General features: G+C 42.6%; 1 protein-coding gene across 1 annotated transcript in view; it reads right to left on the bottom strand.

Annotated features, from left to right (window-relative positions):
- Nucleotides 1–19,092, bottom strand: part of LOC146859092 (eosinophil peroxidase-like) — a 47,635-nt gene that overhangs the window by 12,305 nt on the left and 16,238 nt on the right. The window contains exons 6-10 of the mRNA XM_085649745.1: nt 17,790–17,919; nt 15,996–16,202; nt 10,581–10,896; nt 5,271–5,431; nt 809–1,067 (exon numbers count right to left, since the gene is read on the bottom strand). Of these exons, the coding sequence (XP_085505871.1) occupies nt 809–1,067; nt 5,271–5,431; nt 10,581–10,896; nt 15,996–16,202; nt 17,790–17,919 (1,073 nt within the window). The remainder of the gene's footprint in view (nt 1–808; nt 1,068–5,270; nt 5,432–10,580; nt 10,897–15,995; nt 16,203–17,789; nt 17,920–19,092) is intronic.

Here is a 19,092-nt window from a genome sequence, read left to right as displayed (position 1 = left end):
TCATAATCCCTCAGACGGAAAGAGCCGCCTGAGGGATTATTAGACGCTTTCCGAATAGTAGAGTGGAGGCCATTTGGAAATCCGGTTCGGATTCCTTTCCGACTGACCCCATCAAAATGGGTTGGTCGGAAAGGAATCCGGACTGCCGATCAGGATGCCTTAAGAATGGCTCCGAACGAGGGTTGGAGCAGCTTCCTACAGCATCGTAATCGGGCCCTTAGTGGTGCATCTGATATGTCAAAAAGGGCACTGAACTATGACCATTTTTGATGGATTGAGCTTGGCTGGCTCAGTGATGGGAATGGAAGTGGACGTGCCATAAACTGAGCTTTAAATTGGGCAGCTAAGCTCCTGGAGGCAATTGGCAGAACCTTCATTACCACTGTCCTGTACATTTGGCTCATTGTGTTTGTAAGATCATATTAAGAGACGGCCACCCCTCATTGAAGATTATTGTAACTCGGAGTGTCCATGTAAAACGGGCCTCTAAGAGTAGCTATCGCAAGATGCTTTATCACAAATTGTATTCCTGTGGCAGTTTTTGTTTAGCAATCTCAATTTGACAGTGCTGTGCCTCCATTACCGTTTTTGTCAACATCACTAAATTGGTAATGACTTATAATTGATATGTGTAGCCCCAGAAGAAAAACACATCACTGTCTACTCATGACTCTCCATGGACAAATGTTGAGCACACTTCCAGTAGATTTTCAGCGCAACCCTCTGTCCCTTACTTCCTTGTAGTATGCTCTGCATGTGGAGGAGTTGTATGTGCTGTTTTGGCAAGAAAGGTGGGGTACATTCTTACCTTCCCTCACGATCCTCCAGGTGTTGAAGAAAGTCAAGTGGAGTGGAACTTCAGAAGCTGCCCCAGTCAGCGGGCGGTAGCCATCCTCCAGGCGGTATATCGTGGGCTGGATGGAGGTATGAGCATAGCGGAAGGCGATGGAGAACACGTTTGCTACTCTTGGGTCCACCGACTCGTTGTATCCCCGGTAGGTACCAATAATTCGTGCAGATGCTTCACTGCCCATCAAAAGGGGAATGTAATCTTTGTAGGTGATTTTCTGGAAGATAACAAACATTACAAGGATATTTTATATATAAAATAACAAACAGCCAATGGGCATGCAAGGGCTTTACACAATCTGACACTGCATTGTGCCTACAGTGTTGCAGAAACATGCACATAGAAAGACTAGATGGGTCTGGTGATCTTTGGTTGCATAAATATAGAAGTGCTGTGGTAGTTAATACATCAGGGTATGTTAAAAATGTTCTTTATTGGCATTTAATCTCAATTATAACACACCGCATGTTAATACATCAGGGTAGCTATGACTGACCTCTTTAGGCCCATGGCACAGAGTTTAGGTGCCTAGGTTATTGGCAGCCGCTGCTGTCCAATGAGGACAAGCTAATGTGAGATTACACATTTGTGGTCTTATGATCTGGCATGCTTTCTGCACTTGCAATGTTACACAGCATAGTGTCACCAGAACAGGCTCACTCTCACTGTTGCACATCATAGTGTCACCAGCACAGGTTTACTCTCATTGGTACACAGCATTGTACCACCAGCACAGGTTCACTCTCATTGTTCCCCCATCAACCCCCCATCCAAGACCCCCCCAAATGGATGAGAAATCTTAGATAGATCTCCATGACCGACTTTGAAAAATGGGTAGGCTCACTCCTGCCTACCTCCACAGATGATCTCTCTACAACGGAACTCACCACTCACTATAACTCTACTATGACTTCCATCCTAGATCAATTAGCCCCCCTGAAACTAAAAAAATCCAGGAACACTCCGTCCAGATCCTGGTTTAACTCAGACATCAATGCTGAAAGAAGACAATTAAGAGCCACAGAACAACGATGGAGGAACAGCCCCTCAACAGGCATCCACGAGCAACTCAAAGTAACCCGAAGGAAATACAAAAAACACTTTAACAACGAAAAAATCCCCTTCTTCTGCACCGCCCTGTACAATGCGAAAAACAGACCCAAAGAACTATTCAATATCATCAGACAACAAACATCCAAACCCTCTGCTGCCCCAGGCCAGTCCTCCAAAGACCTGTGTGACAACTTCGCCAACTTCTTCATAGACAAAATCACCAAGATTGAGCTCTCTCTAGACGTCAACCCCAACACCTCTTGCATATTCTCAATCCCAGAAACCGAAGCCAATGCTCGCAAACACCCTATGAAAGTCTGGAAATCTTTCAACCCCATACTGGAAACTGAGATTCTCAATCTGATCGCCACCTCCAAACCTGCAGCTCACGCATTAGATCCTTTACCCACTCAATTGACAAAGAAACTGAAACTCTCCATAGCTCCATACTAGTGTAAGATCATTAACAGCTCCCTGAGAACCGGTATCATTGCTGACTGTCTCAAAGCCGGCCAAGTTACTCCACTCCCGAAAAAACCTGGCCTTGACTCTGACAATCTTAACAACTGCAGACCCATCTCCAATCTCTCCCTCCTTGCCAAAATTCTAGAAAAGTGCGTTCTTTCACAATTGACTCAGCACATGGACAGCATCAACCTTCTAGATCCCCAACAATCGGGTGTTCAGAAAAGGTTGTAGCACTGAGACGCAATCCTCAACATCGTGGATGACATTCACAAATCTCTAGATACTGACAAATGCTGCCTACTCATCCTCCTGGACTTATCGGCAGCCTTAGACACGGTGGATCACAATCTTCTCATCAAGGCTCTCCGAGATAGGGTGGGAGCAGATGAGGTGGTCTTACAGTGGTTCTCTTTCTTCTTACACAACCGCTCCCAAAGGATAAAAATCAAAACCTTCACATCTGACTCTCATCCTGTCAATGGAGGTGTCCCCCAAGGATCAGTGCTCTCCCCTCAACTATTCATCATTTAAATGGAACCCCTCACCTCCATACTCAAAAAAAGCCAACATCACCTTCCACCTCTAGGCAGACGACACACAGATCTATCTGGAAACGTCCTCCTTTGAAGATATTCAGAGACTAAACAAAACTCTTAAAGAAGTCCAGCATTGGCTATCCATGAACCACCTCAAACTCAACCCAGACAAAACTGAAATTCTCCATCTCCAACAAAGACGAAAACCCACAAATCATGGAATGGCTTAAAGAAATCAATGCTCTCAACTGTAATCTCACTCGGGCTAACTCCACTAGATCATTAGGATTTACTCTAGACCCCAAACTTGACATGGTCAGTCACATCAAGGACTCCGCAAAGAGTGCCTTCTATAATCTGAAGCTTCTCGACAAAATAAAACCCTTCATCCCGCCCAAGGACCTCAAACAAGCCACCCAATCCCTGGTGTTATCCAGACTCGACTACGGTAATGCTATCCTCTCTGGTACAGCAAAGTTCCACCTAGCCCCCCTCAAAATAACTCTAAACGCAGCAGCCAGAATGGTCACCGAAGGCAGGAAATTTGAGCATATTGCACCCGCACCCAAAGATCTAAAATGGCTCCCAATAGAAATGTGTGCCAGTTTCAGACCTGCCTACCTCACGCACAAAGCCCTCCACACAGGTGAACCTGACTACCTGGCCTCCAAACTCAAAAAGGCCGGCCAGACTAGGAACCTCAGGAGTTCCAACTCCCTTCTGCTCATTCCTATGAAAACACGCAAACAGAAAACTGCTGCACGTTCCTTCTCCGGAAACGCACCCAGAATCTGGAACTCCATCCCAGCAGACATAAGGACTATCCCGTCCTTTGTCAAATTAAAAAACACTCCTAAAATACCTCTTCCTCAACCGTGCCTTCCCGGACAGGTAAACAGCGCTAAAGGGCTCATTCCTGCATTCCGCAACACCACCACACCTGTCACCATAATCTACCTCCTCCTAGAATCCTTTCGCCCCTCCATGCTCCTCCCCTTCCTGAAAATGGTTCTGTGCAAGACAATCATGCACTCTGCAAGGCTCTCAGGACTGCCCTGCCTCCTTGTTGCACTACACGCCGGGATTTCTGAACTGATATGTACACTGATGATTATTTGTGATTCCTGTACTATAAATGCTGTAAAGCGCTCCGATACCCTCGGGTCTGGCTAGCGCTATATAAAACTCCTAAAATAAAAAATAAATAAAAAATTGTTATACAGTGTAGTATCACTAGCACAGGTTCACTCTCATTGTTATACAGTATAGTATCACCAGCACAGGTTCTGTCTCACTGGTACACAGTATACTATCTCCTGCACTGGTTAACTCTCATTGTTACACAGTATAGTATCACTAACACAGGACCACTCCCACTATTACCAGCACATGATCACTCTCACTATCACAGAACGCAGCCTCAACAGCTGTTCCGTAGCACAGTATCAACAGCATACGATACCGCTCACTATTACATAATACAGTATCAGGAGCAAAAGATCACTTACACTGCTACACAATCCAGGATAGTATCTCATGCACAGAACCACTCTCACTGTTACACAGATAACTCAGAAAATTAGACAGTCAATACAGTATCACCAGTATTGGATCACTCTCACTCTTGTAAACTATAGCATAGTTTCACCAGGAATGGATCAATCTGTGTTACAATGTACTCTGACTGCTTCACAGTGTGTAGAGTTTACCCTGCACTGTTTCACTAACATTGTTACCCAGTACAGTATACTCAATACTAGATCACTCCCATTGTTGCACTTGTGTTTGTACGAGGGGGCATCAACCCCGCATGGAAAGGATTTAGTTCCATCTTTGACCCAGTCACAAAGAAATAGGATTGTCCAACCAAGAAAGCTGCAGTCCAACAGGCTTTAAAGGTGGATGTGCTATGTAGTATGGTTTAGCTTTCCATGTCGGTCAGTTCTGCTATTATGCAATTACGAATTACATTCAACCACGATACTGCACTATAAATGCACCAGTCAATATATAAAATGCTTCCCTCACATCCTTTGCAGGAATTAATTCAGTCAAATCCTACTGTGAAATATATCTGCTGAGGTTGACACTAAAGCTGGTGCAGCTAACATTGGGGTCAGTGTCTGGACTGTAGAAAGTATCTTAAAATCCTTCTCTGGTGGGGACTGGCAACCTGGGTGCATAAAACTGCCTGCCACTAATATTAGACCTAGTCAGGCCATGGTATTCAATCAGAAGTTATCTGCTACTTTCAGGCACATTAAATGTGCTACACTCACATAGAAGATTAGAGTTTTTGGCATAAACAACGCAAATTCAACAGGGTTTCAAATTCAGTCAAATAAATGTACTTATTGGAATACCTGGAGAATGCCTCCTACAACTTTTCTGGCTTCCTGGTAGAGAGTTTCTCCAGTCCATCGAGGGTTCATCCGCTGCAGCTCCCTGGCCACACGGTTGTGTTCTCGCATGAAAAGTGTGTGAAAGGCTACGAGGCCTGGTTGCTCACTCGTCCTGGGATCACCTTTATGTAAAGAAAAGCATTATACACAAAATTGGTAATCCTGTCATTTAACAACAATAATACAGAGCAAAGTATTATTTTCTCTAAGGCTGCATAGAATTCAGACTGGGCAGATGTTGGAAATAACCATCTTTTATATGGCATTCCCCCAGGTCGCTGCATTGACTGTTTTTGCTGCAGTGGAAAAAATGCCTGTGTTTCCTCTTTCAACATAATGAAATTGGCATTCCCCCAATTTGCATATTTAACTTACCTATAAGTCCCTAGTACATGCTTCACAAAGAGTATCCAGTCCCTTTTAGTTAAATGTCTCCAGTGGACTGCAGCACTCATTGTTTTACCCACTGCAGTGATTCAGGAATCCCGACCCCAGGCCTACCCTGGCAAAGCAGTTTTAAAACTGCCAATTTGACCTATCAAAATGAACCCTGTAGACAAGTCTAAACCTGTATTTGAAATGCTAATATGTCATCCCTAAGGTAGGCCTTAGTGTCCATAAAGACAGAATGCATGGTATTTAAAATGAGAACATATAAAAGTGTAATGCCCCACATGTCCTTACAGTAAGAAAGCCTAAAAGCTATTTTCATAGTGGCAAGCCTGGCTCCTTCTATACTGAAACACTGGATTACATTATTACACTTTTAAGTAAGTTTTTATTTTGGTTTAGTAAAAGCTACAAATTAATCAGAAAACTTTTTTTAATAGTTAGACTAAATCAAAGTTAATAAAGAAGATTTAATCAAAGTATTAAGGAAAAGGTATTTTAGAAAATCAACTTTTCCCTACCTGTAGCCTCTAAGGCCTTTCTGTAAGTATTTTAACTATCAGCTGGCAGCTGATGGCTCCCCTGTAGTGAGGTGTGAATTGCTCTCATGAAAAGGACAGGGCCTTGGGCGTATGTAGGGGTTCTCCTTTCCTTGACAGGATGACTTGGAAAATGTGCCCAGGCACTTGGTAGACTTAAAATGTGTCGACCTACCCTGTCTAAGGTAGATGTAGCTCACACCTAGGACAGACCCCCCGGCATTGGCCCTCAAGCCAAGCTGGCACCGATCCCTACAGGAGAGGGAGCTGCCTCAGAACCACAAGGGAAGGGCTGCCCATTCCCATGACCCATTTCTCTATGTCACCCCTGGGTGGACATAGGGAGCTCTGACCAGGGTAAGAAATGGTCTGCCATGTTGGATTAAGGGAGAATGGGGCACTGTGGGGTTGCTTGTAGTAGACCACTAAGGAAGTGCTACACATATAGGTAGTTTGGTTTGTCGACACACGGGAAACCCAATGCCGTGTAGGGACCAAGCCAATATTATGTTATAAGGAACAAAGGTCCCTAAACAGAAATAGAAAACTATAATGCACTGGAAATAGAAATAATAGCCAGGAACCATCCAACCAACCTTTAACACATCATCTTAATAATACATGAAACAAAAAATAATCTTTAGGGGTAGTTACCCTCATGGAGCACACTTATACAGGTATCAGAAACACACACACATATATAATTAAGTGGGTTAGAGTGATTAGGTCAACAGCTTTTTGATCCATTCAAATCTAGGGACAATAGACTGTTTTCCTGGATACATAACCCAATATGAGAAGAGATTAAATCAATATGATAACAGTAGGAAAATTCCTCATGTATCATACAATGGTAGTATGCCAAAGCATCACATCACCCAATGCAGACTTGCAGGGGTACCCCAGTAGAATGTACTCCCCTTCACCAATTAAGTTCCCACACAGTTAACATCGGGAAAAATATATAAATGTAATTTGTTGGAAATGAGAAAAAACAGTACGAATCACTGGAACCAGCAAGCTGGATCAATACCCGATAACATAAATTCAGCCCTGGACACACCGTGAATTCAAGGCCTGCCTTGGATTCACTGTATCCACACAGTACGGCGAGAAGGAGCGTTGTGTTTTACAGAGTTGTGACCTTAATTCTGTGTGTTTTTCTGATACCAGTATAAGTGCACCTGTAGCGGTAGCTATTCCCAGACAAATTATTTTATATTTCATATATTACTAAAATGAATTTTTAAAAAGTTGATTGGATAGTTCCTGTGCATTATTTATATTTCCAGTGCAGTATGTTTTTCTATTTCACTTTAGGGACCTTTCTTCCTTATAACAAAAATGGGTAGCGTCACCCCTAAGAACTTCTCCCCCATTGCTTAGGAAGTGGCTAGGAGTTACACCCAACCACAGGCTGGTGCCAGTCATAAATATGAAATCCTGAGTACCCTCCTCAGGTCACTTCTCGGCCTGTGGAAGAACAGAAGAGAACTGGACCTGTTTTCTGTGACCAGAGAGGAGACCTGAAAACTGCACTTGCTCTATCTAATGTACACAGAACAAAGAAGTGGACCCCAAGGTTCATTGCGCTGACCTCCTCTTTGGGCTATAGGGACACACAAGCTTCAAGATGCCTTTTCATGCATTCTCATCTACTCAGTCCTAAGTTAGCATGCTGCTGAAGTGAATATTGATCCCCAGGTGCTGTCCTTGTGGCCCTGGACACTTCGCTGGTGTCAAAGTGTACTCTAAACGTTTGCTGACTTGGGACTAAGAAACTTTTTGCTAACTCTTTGCCCTGAGAACCAGCGTGGGACTGAGAACAACTCGCCAAGCTGATCCACAAGGGTGCATTGCTGTTGGGGTGAGTTTCCTGCAATCTTGCTGTGTTCTTGTCCGCAGGAGCAAATCTGATTTAGTGGTACCGCCGTCGACCAGCATCGGTTGATGTCCAATCCTCTTTAACCACAGCCTGCAGCCTTTTCCCACGGAGGAAATTCAAACTACAGAAACGTTTGTACGTTCAAAGGTCAAAAGATTCCCTGAACCAAGCTACCGCCTGTATCCGACAGACGTTGAGAGCAATTTGGAGGCAAAACCTGAACTTTTCCTACTCTTTACTTTCCCTCCTTCGTCAAAGACTTCACAGAAACCATGGACTTCGGTTCCCCGTTGATGTAGAGCACAGCTTCTACCACAGCCTGCTGATTTACCTGGCTGAAGCCTTTTGGGTCCAAAAAGATTTCTAAACGCAAAGGTAACTTTTTGACAGCGACATATTTGGTCCATGTATCCCATCCGTGCTACATAACTTTCAGCCTTAATACCTAACCTTGTCCCGGTCATGTGCAACCAGATGACTGCGGTTGGATTGTAACTCTTTTTAGTACTAGTTTATAATTCACAATTTTAGAATTAATAACTCTGGTTCTATTTATTAGGTGTTGTCAATTCTGTGTTATTTTATTTAATAAATTCACTCTATTTTTCTAAATTGGTTTGGGATTTTTTCTGTGTTGTGTTTGACTTTATTACTGTTTGAATACTGCATAAATAATTTATTAATTGCCTCTAAGTTAAGCCTGTCTACTCTGTGCCATAGCTACCAGGAGGGTGAGCTCAGGTTAGTTTAGTGACTTTCATGGTTCACCTTGACAAGGATTGTGGAAGTTATTTGAGGTGGGTACTCATCCCCCCTCAACTAATACCTCAATTTCTTATACCAAGAAAGTTGGCATTTGTATCTAATGCAGAAGTTGGATACCATCGGGGCATCACAGGTATATTGAGGGAGTGCACATTCTGCTCATAAAGAGGTATCTTGACAGTATTGATAGTTAGGATATGCTTGCCATTGCACAACTCACTGTTACTTATTAAATCACTCTCTGAAAGATTAATGCCACATTAGACCCACTGAGTCTGGTTTATGTTTGAGCTCCCTCTAGTATGGCTTGGGTCGGAAAGCAAGTTGTTATCGCCTAACATGTGCCAAAGAGCTCTGCATCACAGTACCTGTTCCTTAGTTTTCCATTTTGGCCCCACCTGTCTTGTTTAAGTGCCTCGGAATTGTTGGTGGGTACTCTGATTATTTGCTACCATTAACTCATTTGATTGACTAGGTCACTGTAGGTCATCACTGATTTTGTGTAATGGTTGAGCAGGTCATCATCACTATTGGTGCTGGTTTCATGGCATCCACGTTAACATCAACAGAAAGATCCAGCTACTTCACTCTATCCAGTTGTACAAGGTTTGGGTAGACAGAAATATATGAGGCAGATTATAAAATGTATGCAGTCTCCGGCAGTCACTGAAGAGTGCCGGTTAAAGTCCTCGCCATGGCCCACAAGTCTGTCATGGGCAGTTCACCAAGCAACAACAGAACATCAGGAAACCAAATTGGCCAACAAGAAATGTTACTATCACCAACAACATGGCTGTCTCCACGCTCAAAAGATCTTTTTTTACTTTTTGCCTTTATGTGCGATATGTAAGTGTATTCATTCATCCATTTGTTCTCATACGTCTAGAAAATAAACTGCAAATAATGGTGTTCCTTTTTGAATTGCCATCCATGGCACTGTTTGTTCATGGTACCATAGTTACAGGTTTTCCTAAATGTTGGCTGTTACCCAAAGCTCGGTTGTTTCTGTTTTGCAGCGTCGCACAACACTCTTGTTTCTTTCTCTTCATTTCACATATCTTATCTTTAATCTCTACCTCTTTACATTTGGACAAGGAGTCTATATCTATATCCATACTTGTCTCTATTTTTATAACTGTACATATATAGAGATATATTTCAGTATAAATCTATATCTATTTAAATTGAAAGTGTTTGTATACCTATATTTATGTTAATACCCATTTATGTATTCCTCTCTTTCGTAACACTTATTTATTTATTTATTATTACCATAATTTTTCCTTCCCTTACATATCTGTGTTTACATATTCCCTTATGCACTTTTTCCTCCATTTATTTACATTTCATTCTCTATCAATCTCCCTCATATCTTTCAATTTTTTTGTTTTTTAATCTTCCTCACTTTATTCCTTTTCCATATCTTTCTATTTATAATTATTTCAATAATATTTATATATTGGAATATGTATATTTATTAACTTATTATATCTTATTCTCGTTCTTGCCATTTTCTTTATACCATATAAGATATCTTATGTAACTTTAAATCTTTCTGTCTTCTGTGATAATAATATATTATATATTTAAAATGTTAACTGATAATCCTACATCTTCATGTGTATGTCTCCATTATAAATGGTATTAATAAAACATTTCGACACAAAAGAAAATAGAAACAATGCTTCTCACCACTCAAGAAACATGGAATGCCCGAAGATCTGTTGGTTAGGACGCAGAAGTCTTCTCCCATGGTGTTGAAGGGAAGATACTCTCGGCCATTATCAGTAAATCTCTGGTTAACAGCCAACAGCCCAAACTGGTTTGTCGGATCCCTAAGTCTGGTTGCCAATGCCATGTCACTTCCATACACTTGGCTTCCATCAATAAATGATGTCAAAATGTTAATCTGTTCACGGACAGGTGATCCTTCGTTGCAAGCTGGAGCCGAGCGGAATAAAGGAATGCAGTCACTTCTGTTTGAAATCCTTGGATCATTGGGTGGAATCTGCAATAAAAACATCACAGTAGAAGATGGTCTGTTATTCTGATATATGATATGATGGCAATTTATTATAGGACGAGATGACATCTTTAGGTAAATACACAAAGTGAATTGCAATCTGAGTATTAATGACACGTTGAAGGAACTGGATATTTGGTAGTTACTTGAATGGTTTATCTAGGATAGAGCTTACCTGATGAGTTGTTAGAGGTAGAGATAGGGCAGTGGTTTAGGACTGTGGTTATTGGCAGTGGAGATACAGAAACATCTTACAATGTAGAGGTTTTTTGTGTTTTGCATGGATTAAAGGAGAAGACTTCGAACCGCAGAGGATACTTTTTATACGTAAGTGTGGGCTGATGGTTCTTTGTATGTATTAACACAGGTGAATATTTAAACATGCCTCAATGGGAAAGAAGAAGTAGAGATCTCGTATGGGTTCTATGGACACAGCTTTGAAGGTGGTGATCATAAACCACCATGGATGAATTTTAAGAGGCAGAGATATAGGAGGCTGGTGTTCTTTGATTAGGCTACCGGAGATACACGGGCATCAGTAAGAGAAAGTTGAGGTACAACTCGTATGGGGAGGCTTGTAAGAAACATTAAAAGGAGAGCCTTGAAAGCTCTGAGGTAGCTCTATGGCTAGAGTAATGAAGAGAAAGACATTGACATCCTAGAGGATATTTATTTATTGAATTTTTAAACAATTATTTCTTAGCACCCTAGGCTTCATTTAAATGTTGTTTTGGTAAATAGAAGATACAGAGACTCCTTGATTTTGATTTTAGTATGCAAAATTTCAGGGTCTACAGATAGGTTGTCCCAGGTGGCAATATACTGATGGTTGTCTTGATTGATTTTTGGCATTGAATGTCTGGAAGGTGTGAGAAAGTGCCATCTTTCTTGCATGGTATGCCCCCACTTTTTGCTGAATTGCTGAATATACTTTGACTGAGTGTGCCCTGACTCCTGCCAATCAGGTGCCCAGGGCCTATGTTCCTTCCTTAAAACCTAAAACCCAAATTGGCAAACCCTAGCCACATGTCAGCCCCTAGTCAATGGTACCCTAGGTACCCAGGGCCATGTGATCAGGAAAGGCCTCTAAGGGCTGCAGCACTTATTGTGCAACCCTTAGAGGCCCTGTACCCTAACACAAACACACTCCCCTTGCAGGCTGAGTGTCTGGGTACAAGACAAACCAGAGTCGACATGGCACACATCTCTTTGTGCCATGCCCACAACCTACACTGCCCTGGCATACATCAGCCACCCCTCTAGCTGGGTGCCCTATGCCAGTGGTGCGGGCACAGGAGCATGAGCCCTGTGCCCCTACAGTACCCAGGTCCATTCCTGGGCACTGTAAGTACAGTGCTGCCATTTAAGAGTATATGGTGCTGGGAGCTCGTCAAACATGAACTCCACAGCACCATGATGGCAACACTGAAGACTGAGAAGTTTGGTATCAAACGTCTCAGCACATTAATCCCGCACTGATGCCAGTGTGGGATTTAATGTACAATGCACTACAGGGGACATCTTAGAGATGCCCCCTGAAACCTAACCTACAATCCACGTCTTGTCTGAGAGGCTGCCTAGGCTGCCACACAGCAGACATGTTGCTTGACCCCTGGGTGGAGGGCCCCCGCTCTCCTGGGCCTGCAACAATGCTCATCCTGGGCAAGGTGCTAGGTCTCCTCCCCCAGGATGGGCAGGGGGAAGCTTCAAAGGCATGCCGCCTTTGTGAGCTTCTCCAGGCCACTTGCTGTACTCAGCAACTGGCCCCCAGCGGTTCTGACCCCCACTCTGGTGGGAAGACTGGCTGGAAACTCCAAGTAAGGACAGTGGATGTGCCAACCCTGCCAACCCCACCCCTCAGGTGGGGGAGGCGAGGTGAAGCACATCTCTGGGCCCTCGCCATCTTGATGATGGGGAGCCCTACCCAATCAGGACTAGGCCACTGCCCCCTTCCCACAGGAGAGTGGCAGGATAGGGGGTGAACCCACCCCAGGACAGGGACCCAGTGGTCCCTGCCCTTTACCTACCTGTAACGCCCCTACATTTAGTATTTAGGGGCACCCTGAACCTTCCTTCCTCTGATTCCAGATTCTAAAACAGCAAAGAAGATCAAGAAGAAAGAAAACCTGCCGTGCAGCTGCTAAGAAGAGGCAGACACCAACTGCTTTGGCCCCAGCACTACCGGCCTGTCGACCCTCGAACCTGCTCCTGCTAAATCTCGGCAACTCCTGTGGCCAGCAACCTCACAGACCCTGGAGGACCTGGCTACCTTGTGACTCTGAGCACCTGGGACTCCCATGAGCAGTGGCTTTGCTCAAAGCAAGTATCTAACCCCTGGCATCAGCCCGGAATTGCGAACCCTGCACACTCTGCACCCGCCAAGCCTGGCCTGTGCTGGAGTGGATAAAGACCCCAAGGACGTCCCCCCGGAGACTGTGACCCCAAATCCAGTACCCAAGGACCCAACTCGATGCTCCTGACGACGCCTGCAGCCTCAGAACGAGGGAACCCCCTACCGTGATCAACAGAGGGTAACATTTCCCAACACCAAAAGGCACCCCTGCACCCGGCGCCCTGTGGCCCCCTGTGCCCGACTCCTGGGTACTACCTATCCTGCAACTACCCAACTTACCTCTCGAAGTGGTGGGCGCACCTGAAGAATCTTTGTCCCCGAGCTTGCAGCCTTTGTTTGTACTTGAGCTTTTCCATTGCAATCCATTGAGCGCCCGAAGGCTCAAAAGCACCCTGCACCCAGCCGCCCGAGTGGCCCTGGTAGTGTAACTTCTACTCCTACCTACTTCCCCGTTTGCCCTGAGCAAGTGACCAGGAGCCCAGCTCCCACAGCCGCGTGGCCTGCTAGTCAGCAGCCACCAACCAAGGGCCCCCTGCCTCCCATAGGATAACATTGGGCCTAACTCACTCTGCACCCGGCTGCCCCTGTGCAGCTGAGGGTGTAACAACTGTACCTACCTGAACCTGGGAGACCTCTGAGTCTATGCCCAGAACCTTAACTCTGTCAGTCGAGTACTTACCCAAAAGCCGATAACTCACTTTTCTTCCATAGGGTAACATTGACTGGTTTCTCTTGAAATTTCTTCTTAAGCGTGGAGTTTCTAAACTTTAAAATATTCACCTAATACCGACCGAGTAACGAAAATGGAAATACTCATCTGCTATTAGGAGAGATCCCAGTGCTGGATCTTGGTGCCCAGCACTGACCCTGAAAAGTACTCCCAACCGTACTTACCACTAAGTCAATTTTCTTCCATAGGAAACCATTGACTGTTTTTCTGTGAAAGATCTTCTAAGTGTCGATTTTGGAAACTTCTAAATATTCCTTAAAAATCACCTGTACAATTTAAACGCCGTTTCTCAACTACTTACAGGTGGTCCACTAGTACTGGATCCAGGATCCAACACTGACCTAGAAAAAGTAACCATAACCCCACTTACCTGCTAAGTGAATTTCCTTCCATAGAATAACATTGGTAATTTGATCAGAAAAAGTTTCTAAGTGTCAACTTTTAAAATAGCAAAATATTGCCTAAAAATCACAACAGTAACTAAAAAGTATTTACTCACTTGTTTCCAAGAACTGTCCCATGACTGGATCTAGGATCCAGTCCTGGAGTTAGAAAAGTAGTCCTGAAAGTAATCAATTGCATATAACTTAAAATTCCCATTGAGCTCAATGTATTATTGTGTTTGAAATTGTGTTGCCTATTGCAACAAACTGTAACTATTGCATTCCAAGTCAATTGTCTTTTGCAAAGTATTTAACTAAAGCATCTCCTTCTGAGGAAGTATATTTTGATACCTCTTGTTGGTTCTAAAATAAAACAACCATATATTTTTATATACAAACCTTTGGCCTAGAATTCAGCTCTTGGGTGTGTGAGACCATTTGCTGACTAAGTGTGTACAACAAATGCTTTACACTGTCCTCTGATACTGCCTTACTGCTCGACCAAGCTACCACTTTAGAGAGTAAGGTTATATCTAACTTTAGCCTCTGCCAAACCTCTGGGGACTGTAGACTCTATACACACTGTACCTATTTTGGAACAGAATATATAAAGCCACTTTCCCACAGAAGGTCTTTGATAGACAATTGGAAAGTCAAATCTCAAGGTTCCATTGATGGAGCAGCATTGGAATGTTACTGGTAAAGACATAGAGGTGGTTACTGTGGTTGCTTATTGGAAAAAATGGTCAGATGGCCCTTATAATTACAAGAGGGAAGTATCTGACAGATAAACTATAGCTGGGCTGTCTGACATAAATCCAGAATGGCTGGATAAGTACATATTTTCAGGATAACTATAAAGTATGTAAATTAGTACTGTTTACAATCACTATATGTAAATTTGAGGATATTCAGAATATTTACTAGCAATCACACCCCCAGATTATAGGTTGGGCATTCCTGACGTATCATGCAAGGTTGTGGTTTGAAGGATGGATATCTTAATTTCCTTAGTTAAGAATGAAATCTGGAATCTCTAATAAAAAATGTGTATTTCCTTCCCACACTTTGTACATTTAAGCAATCTCCAGCAATGATATCGGAGTGCTGTAAAGAACAATGTAACAATTGGGTTCAAATTAAAACAGTGAAGATTTTGTAGCCAGATCATTTATTACTAATTAATTAGAACCCTAGTGCGTCATAAGTTTAAAGATGTTTTAAGAAGAAGAATTTTTGCATCTTCTCTGAACACCATCAGGGTGGAGGGTTCAGAACTCTTCAAGTAGCGCTACAGAATTGAAGATTTGATTCTGAGAAAGCCTGAGAAACTGTTTGTCATTATTCAACCATTCGGAGAGAGAATCAGGTGCATCTTCCGGACCCTCTTCAGATTGAAAACTATTTTGTTTGGGGGTTGTTGCATTACAGCTGTCTTGTTGATGACAGCCTTAATGTTTAATTTAATCGCTGCATTATTGGATAGCTTATAGAATAATTTACTTTACTAATTCAAATGTTAATTGATTGCATCAAGCATAGAAGGTGAGCAGCTAGAGGAAACCTAATCCTATCATGTGAACAGATATGGTACAGTAAACATGGGTCTGCAAAATACCCTCAGTGGGAAGCAAGGTGGTGCTTTGACACAGGTGTGGTCACAGTCCAGGCCCTCAACAAAGGTGGTTCTGGCTGGAGTCTCAGGAGAAAGGTCCAGGTCATGGTCTGTCCACTGACCAAACTGCATGAAGGTGAGTGACCGCTCATTATCCAGTGTGATTTCATTGTTTGGAAACTGGACAATCTGGTTTGAAACCGCACGTGCCTGGAATAAAGAACAGAGAAAGGTGATGGTCCTCCTTCCACAAACACAACTTGCTTAAACACATTCTTAATTCTTCAGACTATCCCATCTTTCCCTAGAAATGAGATTAACCATCTGTCTACGGTTAGAAAGCCCCTCCTTCCTAATCCAGAAAAGATTAGGAAAACCCCACATTTTCTCTGAAAGTGAGACCACAAACTCCTCTCCTAAAAAACTGATTATCATCTCTTCTTCTGGAAGAGTGAGCCACCTTCTTTCATGAGACGCCCCCACAACCATGTTTATTAAGTGAGACCTATATTCTTCCACAACCAATAAGACTTCTCATTGTATTACTGAGAAAAAGACCACTTTCACATTCTTTGGAAGTGAGACCGCCTTACCATTTCAAGCATGGCTAGACCATTTAAACTCTCAAAGTGAGAACACTTCCTTCTCTGCTGGGTGTGTGAACACCCATCCCCTCTTATAAAAGCATTGCCTTGTTTTCAGAAAGTGGGACTCTCCTTTCCCCTTTTGGATGTATCATAACCTCATTTGAATATGTTGCCATTTCTCATATTACTCTGGAAATAGGATCACCCCATCCTGCTCTGAAAAATATATTCCTCTGCTCACCTGAAAGTGTGGACACCCTTCTTATTCTGGAAATGTGAACATCACTGTTTTTCTTGAAGTGTGACACCCCTGCCCCTTATATGACATGAACACGACATGCCATGCCATGAAGGGCCTAAAGAAGATGAACCTGTTTTTTTTAAAGTTTCACGCAGATCTATGTGCAGTGCCAAAGTTAGTAGCAAAACACAAAACAACCATGACTACACATCACTTCCTGATAAAATATATATGTATGGTGAGTTCATGTTATATTTATTTATGCACCTGCATGTAGCTTTTCTAAATGTATCAGCTTAAACAAATTCCTTTTTATTTTTCTGTTTATTATTGTACTAATTTTGTGACTGATTCTTAAAACTTTTTTATTTCAACTTAATATTTTATGTATTCACTTAAATTGCTATTTCAACTAGTTTAAATCATTCAATTTTAATACTATTTATCTCCGTAACCCTTTTCCTATGTTTTCATTATTTATAAATGCTTACCTTTACTGATATGGGGAGTAAAGATGTACCCAATGTAATGAATCATGATATAAATTTAGCAATACTCACCAGCAAAGTAATGACACTTGATATATTTTTATGTGCAATGTCATTGAGGTACACTGCTTAAGTGATGATGCATGTGTGGAATGATGTGAGTGTTGTGCCTGGAATGTTCGCTGTGAGAGTCAGTAGGATCAGGAGGTTGAACAAAGACGCTTTGCTCCAAGTTGGGTGTCCTACCTACATTTTACTGACTACTTTCCCTTGGAGCATTTGTGGCACCTGATATATTCAAGAAGTAATCTGTCTTATTTGGTGATCCCTACTATGTGCCTACTACAGAACGTGGTTTGTACAGCTACTCTATCGTATGGTAGGTAGACACCTCCCCTCTTAACCACTGGCTCTACCATCAGTCATTTTACAGAGCAGAAGCCCTCCTACTTCACCACAGTTCAAAGCCCTCATACTGTACCAGAGGGAGTTCAAATCCGTTTATTCTTCTGTTCTCTGTCCATCCTTTGGGGAGTGAACGTCCATCTTCATATTCCGCAGGAAGCCAACGAGCAAACCCCCTGTTTGAAGCACCGAGAAGCGGATTCCTCCTACAACGAGAATGTAAGACAAGTGCAACGAACGCTGGGATTAGGCACTGCTAATAATCTTGGTGTTAAACATTGTAAGGTCAAACATATTGAGGTACCCACCTATCAAATGCTGCTTTGAAGTACAGTTTTTGAACTGAATGTTTTGAGACATAGTAATAAAATGGTGTTATGTTAAAATTAATTCAACAGAATGCAAAAGAATGTCAGGGAACACCAACTGCAATTCCATTACTGAGCCCTCACTAACCAAAAAATGGGATCCTAAGGTAGAAAGTAAGAAGAAAAACGAACTGGACAGACAAAACTAAAAAAAAGTAAGTCTTTATTAGAACTTCAGAAGAAAATATTTATTACCACCACTATTAGGGTTCAAGACCCATTTCTCCAAAGAGGCTTTGCATAATTGTTTGAAAGAGAGTGATGCACAGCTGTTAAGTTCTTTTGTTAAATATATCGATTATGCAGTCATTGTTTTATTTCTTTTGCAATATCCTACAGCGCAAACGTGACCCAAGGAAATTAGAGCGCTGTACAAGAGAATGCCAACTAATGTGGACAAACAATAGAAACCAAAAACCGCAGAACAAGACAGTCAAGAAGAGGCAATGGGCATTGGGTGGTGGTGTTAACAGCAGTCAGTGATCAGAGTGTCTTTGTAAGAGGAGGAGGGCTTTAAGTTCCTCTTTTAAAGTAACCTGCCATGTGGACCATGCGTTGAGTTGGATAAGAGAGTTTCAGATCCTAGCAGAAATACTGAAGAAGAACTGCCTCATACAATACTCATATTTGAATGTCAGGAGTTTGAGTAGGAGGGATTCAACATTCCATGACCACAGTTGTGCACAAGAGATTTTCAGTTTCTTAGCCTGACAGGAGGCTTTGGAGTTTTGCAGTAGTCACTGAGCAAGGTAAACAGTTGTAAATTGTGCCCCGTAAATTGTGCCCATACTCCAATGTGGAGCCATTCACAAGTGAGAAGGATAGGAAAGATGTGGTCACCACTTTTGTACCCTGAACTAATTAAAGAGGCACTGTTAAGAACAGGTTTGAGGGAGGCCAGGTGAACTTTAGTGTAAATCAGATAGAAGGAAGTTCCCATAGTCTAATCTGGAGAGAACTTGTGTCCTGACTAGGGACTTAAAGTCTTAGTTAGGGATGTCTGATACCCCA

The sequence above is a fragment of the Triturus cristatus genome, chromosome 3_2, assembly GCF_964204655.1.
Source record: "Triturus cristatus chromosome 3_2, aTriCri1.1, whole genome shotgun sequence".
Taxonomy (NCBI): Eukaryota; Metazoa; Chordata; class Amphibia; order Caudata; family Salamandridae; genus Triturus; species Triturus cristatus.
This window is presented reverse-complemented; position numbering and strand designations above follow the sequence as displayed.